Source organism: Bacillus rossius, chromosome 3 (genome assembly GCF_032445375.1).
Source record: "Bacillus rossius redtenbacheri isolate Brsri chromosome 3, Brsri_v3, whole genome shotgun sequence".
Lineage (NCBI taxonomy): Eukaryota > Metazoa > Arthropoda > Insecta > Phasmatodea > Bacillidae > Bacillus > Bacillus rossius.
Genome location: NC_086332.1, coordinates 68464248 through 68479314, shown reverse-complemented (window position 1 = coordinate 68479314; position 15067 = coordinate 68464248). Strand labels below are relative to the sequence as shown.

The following is a 15067-nucleotide window of genomic DNA, read 5'->3' as shown; positions in this document are numbered from 1 at the left end:
TCACAGGCAGCAGACAGACTGTTGGGAGTCACACTGACCATGAGTGCTTCTCCCACGTAATATCCATGTTAACATAGTTTTATAAGTTATGACTCGTGAGACAGACAGCCCACAAGACTACAACATTGCTCGCGAAGGATTACACGTGTCAACCACTCACGTCATCGTTGACGTCCTCGTCGTCCAGCTCCTCCAGCTGGGCCTGGTTGCTGCAGAACAGACACTTGTTCAGGACCTGCCTCAGCAGACTCACCAGCACGTCCGAGTACCTGCGGCAACAACCAGCACGCTAGCATTCCTCACACTGTCAAAACTCATTTACTAAACGCAGGCCAATTCTAAACACTGTTAAGCACAGGATATCACATCCCAGGCACCGAAAGAATAACAATCAGCTATATACATTATTTACTTGTTATAAGCAGCAGTCTAACCAAATTTATGAAGATGTGGAATGTAGTGTAAAAACAAATTTTGTGATGTATCCCTACTTTACACACAAATACAGTAGAACTCCAATTATCCGAATCAATTGGGACCGTACGCAATTCGGATAATCAAAAATTCAGATACTTGGATTTTTTTTTTCGAAAAAAAAAAAGGGTAATATTATTAATTATTGTTGTATGTATTTTGTACTATGGTAAAACGGGAGAAAAAACTATTTTTTAAAGAAAAAGAGATTTTAATTAATTAGATTCAAATGAAATACATTTACGTGTTAAGCATACTATGTACATACATACATATGTACCTACTTACAAGTGCTGTACATTACATTGTATGTAAGTATGTATGTATGTATGTACATACTGTTACGATTTACTGCGGGTTCGTAAGGGATAGCCCAATTAAAGACTTTTATCACACAGTTTTATTTATTGCCACTATTTACGTTACTAGCTAATAATCTAAAAATGCCAATTAATCAATTGTACTTAAAAATGTTGCTTCCTCCAGTCACTCGTTTCTCACAATCCACGCGCCTCGCTGGGCCGCACCTCTGGCGCAACTCTCGCCGCAGCACCCCTCGTGGTCCTCCATCGCAGGACTCCATTGCCGCACTCCGCCGCCGCCGTCGCACTTCCCCTTCGCCGAGATCCCACTTGACGCCTCGCTCGAAACTTCGCTTGGAACTCCCCCGCGCCCGCGACACTATCGCCCGGAACTGAACTCTTCGCCCTGGAACCTTCGTTCAGGGACTTCGCCACTCTATCGCCCGGAAACTCCGCCGCGGGAAAACTCGCAACTTCACTGAACTCACTCACTCCCTGCCCTGGAACCTTCGTCCAAGGACTTCGCCACTCTGCCGCACCCGCGGCACTCTCGCCCCGGAAGCTCCGCCGCGGGAAGGCTCCCGCCTGAACTCTCTCTCTCTGAACTCCACTCACTCCCTGCCCTGACGTCCTCGGGCATATACATAGGCCCCGGCGCAGTTCCAGAACTCACGAGAGCGGCCGGGGCTAGTCGCGTCATTCCAAGCCGTCCCGACGGCAGAAATCTCTCGAAAACACGTGTCGGCGACTCGCGTAACTCCGCAGCTGGCAGGTTTCGGATGTCAAATTAACAGTGCCGCGCAGCGGGAGCAGAGGGCTGGAGGGAGATAAAGCGGCGACCCAGGTGCGCATGGCACATCTCATGTTACGGCGGCATGTGATGCAGCCTAGCTAGCTCTGCACCTGCGCGTGACGTGGCCTTGCTAAAGTTCGTAACAATACATACAATATGCATACGTACCGTACCGTAAAATAGACATTGCTTGTTGAACAGCTCAGTCAAAGTAAGCTGTTTGAGTGTCTTCATCTGTTTTCAGGCAGCCAAGTCGCACATCCGCTTGACAGTGAGAAGTTGCATGTGGACACACTCGGGCTGACGCTCCATCCACTGCAACGCAGTTTCAAGGCCGGCAAATGCTTCACTAGCTGATGGTACCGTGTCTGCTTCAACTTCGACGTTAAGGTCATCTTCTTCGACACTTTCAACAAGTTCATCATCATTTAGAATTTGAAACCCAGGGTCTGACGAATCACACACCATCCACTCTCCTGTATCTTCAGCACTAACGTCTTAACATCCAGGAATTTTCAAAAGAAATTTTCTGAATTCCTCAAGTGACATGTCATCCTCATCTTCTCCTGTCTCTTCCCTTCCCTTTTCTTGAGCTTCTATGCCTTTAAACTTGTTCCACGCACGTCTTAATGTGACTTGCTTAACCAAGCTCCAAGCTTCCGCCACCATGTAAGCGCAATCTTTCAAATTTATTTTTTTGTGGTTTTCACACACACCCTCTTCGTCTTCGCCCTCTAACAAAAGTTTCCTTAAAAGTTGCCTTCTGTAATGGCGTTTCATGGTTTCGATAACAGGCTGGTCCATTGGTTGCAACAAGCTTGTGACGTTTGGCGGTAAAAAAATAGCTTTAAACTGGCCATTCCCTCTTTCCAACCATTCTGTGGTGGGATGAGTTGGTGCATTATCAACATCAAAAGCACTTTACTACCTTCTTTTCCAAGAGATTTTTGGTGTTTTTTCACTTCAGGTATGAAAATTTCGTCATACCACTCGGTAAACAATGTTGCAGTCATCGAAGCCTTGGGTTGGTTTTTATAACAGAGGGGAAGCTTTTTCACATTTTTAAATGCTCTTGGGCTTTTTGACTTCCCTATCAACAGAAGGGGTATTTTATGGCTTCCTGTAGAGTTTGCACAGTTAAGCACCGTAACACGGTCTTTACTAACTTTATGTCCTGGAGCACTACACTCCCTTTTAGATGCTAAAGTGGTTTTAGGCAGAGCTTTCCAAACAAGACCTGTTTCATTGTACAAAAACTCAGGACTGTAGGAGTCTGCTACAACTTTAAATTTTTCAATAAAATCTTCTGCAGCTTTGGAGTTTGCTGATAACTTCTCGCCACTTAAATCTAATTCACGGATACTGTGCCTGGACTTGAAATTTCTTAGCCAGCCGTTACTTGCTTTAAAGGATGAACAACCAAGCTTCTCAGCTAAGATCTAAGCTTTTTCACAAAGAATTGGGCCTGAAATTGGGTTTCCCACAGAACGATGCTGCAAAAACCACTTGAAAACCGCATTTTCTAAATCTTTGTTGGTTGCTGCCTTCATTGATTTTCTTGAAGAACTTCCATCTTCGTTTTCAAGCACTGACACGAAGTTTAAAAGTGTAGGTTTACTCCTTTTAATGTCTGAAATCGTTGATTGTCCAACACCGTACATCTCAGCCAACTGTTTACCCATAACTCCTTTACCTGATTGCACTATAATTTTTAGTTTATCCGCTAATGATAACACAACACGTTTTCTTTTAGAAGCCATGGTGAACGACGAAACACATTCATAAACAAAACAACGCACCGGCACGAAAGAGTACCGTCACAGTAGCAGGTAAATGACATACTGACTGACTCATCAAAAGAACAGTGAAAGGTGGGCCAGGCCGGCCACCTGGCGACGTACGACAGCGAATAATAGAACTATGAGATGGTGACTCATCATCCCAATAAAGTTCCTACGTTCCCATCTTATCTGGAATCCTGAAAGTGATTCGGAATATCAGCGATTCGGATAGACGGAGTTCGGATACGTAATTGGAGTTCTACTGTACTTCCAAATGGAAGTGAATAACCTAGATGTTACTGGAACTGTGTAAAGTTTTGTTTTGTTTGACAGAGTTTACCATCACACTGTTTTGTACAGAGGCTCAAAGTATTGGGAACTCGAAGATCATGGTGTACTCAGACCCTTAGGTAATAACTCAAGTGTTCAAAATTTGAGTCATGCCGAAGTGCTGTGATCAAACACACGACCCTCATCACATGAACGTGGTCATGACCACAGAGGTAATTAGCACTGTGTCAATTTCTTTGTGTTTTCCAGGTTTTGAAGACAAATTTTTAATTCTGAGAGTTCTCCCAGTCCGCGGGAACTCTGCCAGACAGCTCCGAGGGGCCGCAGTGGCAGGCACAAAAAAGTAGGGACCCGTGGGGCTGTGAGAGGTGGAGCTCACCGGGACGTGATGGAGGGCTTGTCCTGGAGGTGGTGCAGGAAGGTCTCCCACACCTCGAGGCAGGACAGCAGCCGCTCCAAGCTGTCCCCGTGGAAGGTGAAGCGCAGCAGCAGTTCTGCAAACGTGGCCACCGGGAACTGGGGCTTCTCTTCCAAGCGATGCAGGTGGAGGTTCACAAACAGCTGCAGGAACTCTATCAGCTTGCTCTCGTACCTGCAAACCACCACACCGGCCTGATCGCACAGCGCCAGGAGAGGTCACTGTGAGGAACACAGCAGTGTCACTGCACACCGTGACAGAGATCGCAAGCCAACAACAGTTACACCTATCATGTTCTAGACATTTAATACAGCTTTACTTAAAAACTTAACACAATTAGAAAAAGTGGTTTTGTATTAGCATATAAGCATGATCAAATGTGACAGAAGCTCCTAGCGATAAAATAAAAAAATTATACAAGGCATTGTATAGTAATTAGGGATGGGCTAATCAAATCTTAAAATACCATCAAATCCTTAGTATTTGAAGGATTCAGTATCCAAGGAATAATTTTACAGGAAATAAATTAAATGAAAAATTCCACAACACTCATACAAAGCCTCGGAAATCTGGATCAACTTTTTCTTCATACCTATCCTGTTACCATTCCACAAGATATAGTACTTTTAACATGTAATTATATGAATAAAGTGACAATATACAGTGTAAACTCTTTATAACGTCACTCGATTTAACGACAAACTCTTTAAAACATCGTAATTGCTTGACTTTGGTTGGTTTACCTTGTTTTCTATACAATAATACACTCTATATAGCGTCACGCTCACTCTATTTAACGACAACAATACGACATTATAAATCATTAAGCAGTACTTTCTAAGTTGCCGAAGTTGATAAGAACTGCAGCTGTGTACGTTCTTTTGTTTGCTGTTTTGTTGTTGTATTATCTAGCACGTTTTTACTTCGACTGACGTACCGGAGATTCTAAGAAATTCTGTCTTTTGTTTTTGTATGATGAACTTGCATATGTTTACCTTGGTCACTAGATTTTTGTCAATTTGTTACACGTTATCATTATCGCAGTTGCTTACAGACTTTCGAACTGTGAACATGGCAAGTAAACGAAAATCTTTGTGTATTGACAAAAAAGGTTTATTAATACGCTCAATAGAGGCGGGAGAAAAGATCAGTGATGTTGGAAGACGCTTTGGATTTAGCCGCTCTACCATGTCTACAATATGGAAAAACAAAGAAAAAATAACAGACTATACCCAATAAGTGTTGTTATTTGTATGAATATTAATGTTTGTGTGTAAAATGTGTACTATATTATATTAGTAAATACATATTATTATAGAATAGTAAAATGATATCTTTTATTTCTCTCCATTTAACGACCACTCTCTATAACATCGAAAAATGCACAGTCCGTTAAGTGTCGTTATATAGAGTTTACACTGTATATTGATTCTGGAAACTTAGTTCATAACTAAAACATTTAAAGGGTTAAATGTTTCAACACTATAGTTAATATTTTTCATTTCTTGTACATTATTTTATTTTGGACCCTTGAGTCTTCTTAAATTCAAATTTTATGGGTATATGCAAAGTACTTTTTGGGATTCAAATTTCAGATTCCAATTCGAGAAAATTGGGCAATTACTGAAAGACTGGAGTAAAAAAAAATTACCAGTTGTTAATCAATTAGACTCTACCCACTCCCTCATAAGAAACAAGTATTCTGTCAACAATCTCTCTTCAATCTTTCCACTTCTAACCTATTGGCTTCAAAAATTTACAGAAATTTGTGAAAATAAAAAAAAGGAAAAGGAAAAGGAATACATAATTGCAACATTTTTCAGTGCAGTTTATTTTGTGCATACATTGGTCCTAGATTTCTATCCAGCAGATGAGTTTGTTACGTGACATAGCACAAATTTTACAAGGACGAAAAATAACTAAGCTCATGCATAGTTGCTACAAGCTTGTAATTCCAAAATTCCCTGTCTTTTCCAAGTTTTCCAGACCTGAACTGACAAATTTCTCTGACCTTTCACACACAAACCATCCTGCGATGCCACTTGATGTTGATGCTTTTTCTGCAGGAAAAGAAGGTTGTATGTGCCGTTCAAATGTGCCATTTTAATCTTAAAAGATATGGATAACAAACTAAATTAATAATTACATGATAAAACCTCTTTTCTTGAAAGAAAACACTAGCAAAGGTCTTTTACAGCAACTATGTGTTTTAACGCTGTAGAATTCACCCTATTATAAAAAATTATTGGTAATTCTGAAGGCAAGCCTCTTTTCTAAAAATAGTTCTAGGTTACATTTTTACCCCTGACACTATGTATATCCAATCATTTAAGTTGTTTACCAATAGTTTTTACCACTGTTGAGTGGTTGGGTTAGCTTTAATACATTACAATTACTGTGATATAATAATCAGTTGGCATAGGTTAGCTACATTAAAAATACTTTAATTGCATTTAAAAGTTTTGTTATGAATTACCTATTATAACTAACCTAACCTAACTGCAAAATTTTATGTCAAAATGAAAAATCAACAGTACTAAAGTAGGAACTACTTAATAGAATAACAAGTACATTACCAAATTTTCATGTAATTTCAATTACAAATAATGTAAACTATAATTATTTATTTTGGGTATACCTGAGGTTGCCCGTTTCACAAGTTGAGGTTATCTGATCTTGAAAGCTAGTTTTACAAATCAGTTACTCCATACCTACACCCCTACAGATTTGTAGTGTCTTGCCACACTTCATAGCATATAGTGTATTTTTTCTAATATGTTTTAGTTTTGAATTTCTAAATGATTCCCAATGCCATTTTGATTCCTCACCAGCATCAAAACATGTGCGGTTTGTGTCATATATTTTAATATTAACACTATAGATGGATAGGAAAGGCATTTTTACTTTGAGACGGGATTCGGTTATGAAATATTGGATTTTCGGGATCAGGATTGGGAGCAAAAGCATTGTAAATATGTCAATGGTAACTTCGTATGCAGAAAAAAAAATAGCTACTATTAAAATGTCATTCATAAACCAACTCATCCATCCTATAAACCATGATTTCAAGTTTATAATAAAAATATTGATACATAAGGACAAATAGTAAGTAACACATAATGGAAATAAAAACGAACATCCTATTCCCTATTCTGCTGCAAATTTTCATGAAGAAATACTAATTCTTCAACATGTTCACTCATTTTGTTATTAACCATATGAATATTGCACCAGCACTAGAGAAAACACGTTCACTGGCAACCTCTGTTGCTAGTTTTTATCTTAAAGTTTTAACTTAAAGATGTTATATTGCATGTCTGTGCATTCCTGTTGAATGATACTCAGTTTTAAGGACTGAAGGGCTATAGTGCACTCATTGCATCCTGTTATCAGATAATTTCTTGAAGAATTTCTAAATAGGTGCTGAAGTCACTCTTAGATCACCTTTGCAACTACTGACCGGAATGCAAAATTTCAAAACCACAAGTTTTTTATTTTATAAAATTTACCGTAAACTATTATCACATCAACTTTTAAATCACATTCTCATTTCCTGTAGTTTACTTATGATCATTCATGATGATCAACTGCAAAAACTTAAACCACTCTGATATTTCTGAAAATCTAACAGAAAATTATGGCTTAAATATCTGAAACCAAGATGGCATATTTTGGTTCCTTTGTTAAAAAAAGGACGTTTGAGTCATTTCGAACGTCACATGTTTGGCAACATTGTTCATTGCTGCTCTCGTGAATTTCATTTTCTAACATAATCTAACGATACGGTAAAGATGTTTACGTTCCTTAAAAGTAATAAATTAATTTAAAATATTTTTGATCACATTGAATACTTTATTTAGTAGATGTGTTTATGAACAAGTGTTGAAATGACGTTTCACATATAGGGCTTATGTGTGTTTTTTGTGATCTCTTTGTGCATTGTCTGGTAATACATGTACAAAGTTTCTGATTGTTATGTGACATAGATTGTGACAAAAACGTAAGCATATAATGTTTTTATAATATTTAAAAAAGTTTCCCGGAGGTTTTCACTATTTCTTTTCCCAAAGTATTATCCCGATGAGAAAATTGTTTTCCCGAAGTTCGGGAATGGTCTCTTTCCTAACTTCTATCCCAAGTTTTGGGATCTCATCCACCTCTAACACATGCCTTACCTACGCATCCAGTCTCTACTAACATAGCAGAAATCATAAATATATTTTCCTTGAAAACATTTCGGTAGTGATCACCTTACCATGACAAAAATTTTTATCGCAAATGATATACAGTAGAATCCCACTAATCCAAACTAATTGGGACTGAACCCTGTTCGGATTAGCAAAAATTCGGATTAGGCGGAATTTTGTCATATAATGCCATATATTGTCTTTTTGAGGTGTATTTAGTGTCTGATATGTCAAATATGCATGAAAGGTTAGATGAAAAACACACCTTTATTATTTAGCATACATATTTAGTAACATATAATATTTTTAATTACTCACATAGCCTAAACTGCAATTTCAAATATTCCGAGTTTAACAAATCCAACAGCCTACATTACGTGAAAACATTATGTCGAAATGAAGGGTGGTTCGTGAGTGTGTATTAGCGGAAGGGCAGTGACCTTCAACCAGAGTAAACAAAGCCCCCCATCCTCCATCCCTTCTCCTTACACCTTTCTCTCCTCTTCCATTCACAACTATGATGATCAGAGAGTCAGTGCGTCACATGCTACTGCTGTGTCACCTGCTACTGCGCACTTGCCCTGTGTTTTGTGAGCCCTTGTAGCGGTGTGTAGTGTGGTTTTTTACATTCTGTGCTTGTCCCTGCTGTTGGTCATCATGACAAGCAAGCGTAAACATAACACCTGTACATTAAAAGAAAAACTAGAAGTGCTGAAAAGACTTGACAAAGGTGAAAGTGACACTCTGTTATCGAAAGAATTCTGTGTCGGCAAAGCAACCATTTCCGTTTGGAAAAAGAACAGAGGTAAAATTTAGCACTTTTGTACTACCACAAGTAAAAAAATTATTGAAAAACGTAGCAAAACGACAGTGTCTTCATACGAAAAATTGGACGAAGCACTTTTTTTATGGTTTACCCAAGAAAGACAAAAAGGAATCCCTATCACTGGCCCTCTGATTCAAGAAAAAGCACTTCAATTGAACAAGCTCATAGATGGTGACGCATCAATTACGTCTAGTTGCGGTTTCTTAGACCGATGGAAGAAACAACATGGAATCAGGCAGCTTACAATAACTGGGGAGAAACTGTCAGCGAACAAAAAAGCAGCTATTGAATACCTTGAGGAGTTCAAAGATATCATTTATTCCTACTTGCCACAGAAAGTGTATAATGCGGATGAAACGGGACTTGACTTTAAAGCATTGCCTACCAAAAGTCTTGCATCACAAGAGGAACAATCTGCACCAGGGTTTAAAATGGATAAACAACGCCTAACTGTGTTAGCCTGCTGCAACGCTTCTGCCACAAATAAGCTTCCACTGATGGTTATCGGCAAATCGGCAAAACCACGCTGTTTTAAAAACATGAACATGAACAATCTCCCTGTATTTTACAAAAACCAAAAGAAAGCTTGGATGGATCGTGTCTTGTTCCAAAACTGGTTTGAAAAACAATTTGTACCAAAAGTAAAGGCTTTTAACAAAGAAAATAGATTGCCTCCTAGTGCTTAGACAATGCTCCGTCACATCCTGAAGAAATGCAACTTGTTTGCGGTGATATCAAAGCCATTATTCTCCCACCAAATGTCACTTCAATTTTGCAGCCAATGGACCAAGGAGTTTTGCAGGCTTTGAAACAGAATTACAGAAAAATGCTTCTTCGTAGCCTGCTTGAAGAGAATGAAGAACTGACAATCTTGCATAAACTCAAGAAAATCACCATCAAAGATATCATTTACTGGGTAGCAGAAGCTTGGGAGAAAACACAAAAGGAATCTTCACAGAAATCATGGAAAAATCTCTGGCCTGATTTAGAGTTTGTCCAAACGGTCTTCCCCCCAGCAAAAAAAAAGTTTGAACTTCTTCAACTAATGGAAAAAATTGTACCAGGTTGCGAACATGCAGATGAGTGCGTTGACAACTGTGGCCCCGAGGAATACACAGATGAAGATATTGTAACAGCTGTGCAGGGAACGTCAACTGATCTTGATGTAGATGACAGTGAGGAGGAAGGGAACGTGCCGACTGATGTTGTTTCTCATACTGCTGCAGCCAAAGCCCTTGATCTGGCTTTGCGCTACGTCGAACAACATGCCGATGCAACCCCAACAGATGTTATTTTTATGCTGCGTTGGCGAAACATTGCATCTTCAAGCCGATTTAGTGCATTGCATCAAAGGAAGATGACTAACTTTGCCTCTTAGATAATGGTTTGCTTTTTTACATTTTGTTTTGTGTCAATCCTGTACAGAACATGAATTCTAAATATAGTATGTAAGTAAATTCAAAAACGTTCAATACGTACATATGTATTTAAGTACTATGTACGTAATCCTATTATTAGAGAGGGTGAAAAATAGCATTTATTCTGGTCATTTATAGCATTTAAATATTTACTTGTAGCATTTTTATAGCATTTATTACCAATATTATAGAATTTTATAAGCGCTTCACCAACCACAGGGACATAATTTTTTCTCAGTGTAGATGCTTGGGGTATGTCCCCAGAACCAGGAATGTACTTGTTGATGTATTCCCTTACAGCTGGATCATCGATTTTTCTAAGAGGGATATTAGCCTTGAGAAACATTTTCAGTCTCTTCAATAAATTCCTATTTCTCAATTTTTGCTTTTTTTTGGTTATGCAGTGTGGTTGTTAATGTTGCCTGTCATTTCCTGTTATCTTGCTCAGAAAATTGCTCGAGTCTGTCAATGTGACCCGATGTTTTAATATGTTTTTCCGACGTATACTTTTTCTCCCAGTTTATGCGAAGGTTGCACGGCTTGCACATCAAAATATTCGTATCGATAACATAAAAATGATGGCCCTTATATTCCGATGCGCGCGAATGTACGGAAACGGACTTGGTCCGCCCCATATCATCATAAAGACGTAAAAACAATTACTGTATGGTAAAATGTGAGCACTTTATCAAAAATCCGCACAAACTACACTTTGTTGACAAACAGCGTAAAAACCAACGGTAAAAACAAAGCAAAGATTTACTGCACCGCATAGATAAGCTGCACCGTATGTGTACTGTAGCAAATGGCGCTATGGAAATACATCGAGAATCGTCAATCGATATATCGAACGACGTAGTACCGTTGCCTACGAGATTCAACGACACTACTCGTTCGCAGTAACTTCGATAATTTCATAGAGAGAATATACCGCGGCCATATTTTATTTCTCTCGTATTGTTTGTAAAGTTGTTGACAATGCCGAAAAAAGTGTTGGCAGCAATTCTTTGGCAACATGGTGGCGTGGTTTGTTTCTAGAGTAAATATTAGGGTTTGATTACATGTACGTGAAAAAGTAACATTTAAAATGTCAAATTTTCCATGAAAAATTATTGAAAATTTTTTTTTTATGTTAGTTTTGCCCGGCAAAGTGTTTACGAGACGCTTTTAGTGTCAATTCGCAGGAATAGGGGATTTTCGCATTTAATCGCAAGTAATTAACGAATCGCATTAATTCGCGGCTATATCGTTTTTACGATTTTTCACCCTCTCTACCTATTATTTCTCTTTTAAGTTAGACAGTGAAATAGATAAATTATAAGTTTCTTATGTACATATTAATAAACGTACAACATTACTTGAAAAAACAAAATGTTCTTTACTTTTCCTAGTTCTTACATGTTATAAAAATTAATATTTTTTTGTCCTAGCCCTGTTTGGATTAGGCAGATTTTCGGATTAGTGGGGTTCAGATTAGCAGGACTCTATTGTAATTAATTATTCTGCTATTTTTTAATAAATCTTTGTAACTTTATGTCTATTAATACTGAATATTTTTAATTAATTGCAAGCTGGATTATTGATGTTACAGGCTCATCAAAATAAACGGACCCGTAAATTAACGCAGTTTGAGATCAAAATACGGGTTTGCAAACGATTACTATTGATTTATCTGAAAATAATGAGCTAATGCTATTGAACTTGTATGTCAACACACGTAAATGCTTTTTTTCCTTGTTTAACTATGTATGTGTTTACAGTAAAGAGCCTGAGAATTCATGAAACAAAGGAAAATCAACCAAATTTTGTGTAATTAAACGTTTTCAAATTTTTTGAGGTGCCTAAATGTCAACGAAAGTTATATTTTCCATTTCACTTTTGTTAGAATACAAAGAAATTCCAGAAATATGTTGTGATTTCCATGACTTTTCACGGCATTCCTTGACTATTTTAATTTCCCTGACTTTTTCCAGTTTTCTAGACCTGTGGCAACACTGGCATGTTTCAACAAGCAGGGCTACGCACGTGCAGGAAGCCTCGCTGGTGGGCGGAGCCTGCAGCCAGTGATGTAGCAGCAGCATGGCCTGCTGAAGCAGGCTGAGCACGAAGTCCGCGCACGACGACGGCACGCAGTTCTTGTACAGCAGCTCATTAATGGCCGCCATCGCCAGCGTGCGCACGTTGTGGTTCTCCTCCCGCCCATAGTCCTGTGGCACGCATGCGCAGTTAGTCATGATTCCTCTTCTGCAAATTCAGCTACTGTCATAAAGGCGCCTACCTGGACCTACCAGAAGCGATAATCCGGCCAAAATTATTAATCCTTTCATGGCCATCGTACCGAAAATACCGGATTACAGACCTTTCGCTGTATGAAGAAGCAGGAAGGGGGGAGAGGAAGTTATATCCACCCCCCAGAATCCAAAAATACAGTAAAACCTTTATGTTGCGACCCCATTTATTGCGACCACCTCTCTATTACAACCCGATTTCGAGGAACCGTGAAAAAATTTCCGAAAATCGGACAGAAAATAAGTTTCTTGTGGTGAGTAGCGTGTTACTGCATTTCTCTTGCAGAGTGCTGTACTGCTGAAGACAGCGCATATCTAAAAATAGATACCACTTCCTATCGACCGCTGTCAGCACTTGACAACCCCCATTCCACGTTCCTTTGCTGGCAGGGTGCAGATAAAGTTTTCGTGGCAAACTGTTTACGTTTAGCTTTTTGCGCCCTTGCTCACCCTCTCCCCGTACCGTGCGCTGCGGCCGATCTCGGATGCTGCTTGTAGTTGTTAACAATCACGTTATCTGCTTCATTTTAACAAGAGTAAAAATTTATTAAAACTGTCAGCAAATTGATAAAAGCTTTATGTGTCCGCAAAACAGGGCACAACACAGGCCCGCCAGTTGTTTTCATTCAAAACGTGGCTAAAGAACTTGCATGGATCAGGCTGAAAACATCCGGCAATAAGTGTAGGTTATAAGGAATCTTGTTATGAATTGAGATGTTATGTTTTTCGAGTAGATATACACAGCGACCGACTGGATGCACACCTGCCTCGACTTGTTTTAACTGCCCCAGCAATGTTTATTTGACAGCTCAAGCAATTATCTTTTCCCGTGGGTTGACAGAAAAAGAGTCGCTTCACCCAGCATAAAAAAAAGGCTACGCCACTTATTCCCCACGCAGGAAACACTGGTTGCCGTATGTCTCCCCTGCATTTATCTTTCTTCTAACATTCCACGTCTCGCCTCTCGCGCGAGCAATAACGAAGCGGCCACGCATTGGGCCGTTTTATGCTTTGTTTGGTGACAGCAGCTGGATTTTATTTGGTATATTCCTTTTCATAAGACCCTTGCTAATAAAATACATTTATATTTAAGTTTGAAAGCTTGTAAATTCCTTGCCAGAGATGACTGAACTCGAACTTGGTGTGAAAAGTGACATATTTTGACATACAGTAGAACCCTGTTATAATGTTTTTCAAGGGAGCACAAGAAAAAAACATTATAATCAGGAAAACGTTATAAGCAGGAAATCTCAATTTAGCACTTAAAAATGTTCGAGCTTTGTACCAATGGACTCACCAAGCTATGTAAACAACTTTAATGTTAAAACCAAAGATAGTATACTTGATACATGAATTTTCTGAAACAAGCCAACTATTTTTCAACTTCGTCTTGTTCCCTGGTTAAATTTTTTTTGTCTTTAAAGATACACCACCACATTTTTTGTAAAATTTTCTCACGATTCATGATGACAACATTAAGAGTGAGAACGTCTACTCCTTCGCCACCTGAAAATGTTTAATTTTGGTATTCCTACGTATGAATGAAAAAATATATATTTGTAAGCAATAGAAAACACTTTTAGTTATGCCCTCGCTCAATGGTTGGCGACTTAAATATCGTAAGACTATGTACGTGCATCTGAATACCCACTGGAATGGCAAGGAAGAGAAGAGTTGACTAAGGGTGCCAACTGACACGTAACTATGAACATTGTGTACCTTCAGCAGTATATTGCATAAAATTGTATTTTAACAAACTTCATGTATTGTATGGTAGTGATTGTAAACATAAAAATACATAAAGGAAACTTTTTATCGTAACTGTTGGAATAATTTGGTTTTAAAACATTTTTTCCCCATTTATTGAATGTTAGAAAGCAAACATTATAAGCAGGAAAATACACTATTTATGAACATTATATGCAGGAAATAAATACATTGTCCTTATGGGGGAAATATTGGGACTTTAAAAATATGACATTATAAGCAGGAAAACATTATATGCAGGAACATTATAACAGGGTTCTACTGTACTTTTTTTTGGACGTGTTTGGTGGGGAGGGAGGGGTCCGAAAATATTTTCAACGATCTTACCCCTTCCTCACCGCTTTAGTACCCCATTCATAATAGCCCAATTTTATGGGAGAAGGGAGGGTGAAATGAGCATTTTATCACTGAAAGTTTTTCAAAGGAGAGCAAAGTTGGGGTGTTATAAGGGAGGACACTTCTACATGGTTTGTGTGTCTGGGAGGGATGAGCTAGCCTTGAAGAATGTTAACGAGGGGAGGG

General features: G+C 38.8%; 1 protein-coding gene across 4 annotated transcripts in view; it reads right to left on the bottom strand.

Moving 5' to 3' along the window:
- LOC134530850 (exportin-6-B-like) overlaps positions 1-15067 on the bottom strand; it is a 97356-nt gene that overhangs the window by 61367 nt on the left and 20922 nt on the right. For all 4 annotated transcript variants that reach the window (XM_063366107.1, XM_063366106.1, XM_063366105.1 and 1 more), the window contains 3 exons: positions 12516-12697; positions 4021-4233; positions 161-269 (listed from right to left, as the gene is read on the bottom strand). In XM_063366107.1, coding sequence (XP_063222177.1) covers positions 161-269; positions 4021-4233; positions 12516-12697 — 504 coding nt within the window. The remainder of the gene's footprint in view (positions 1-160; positions 270-4020; positions 4234-12515; positions 12698-15067) is intronic.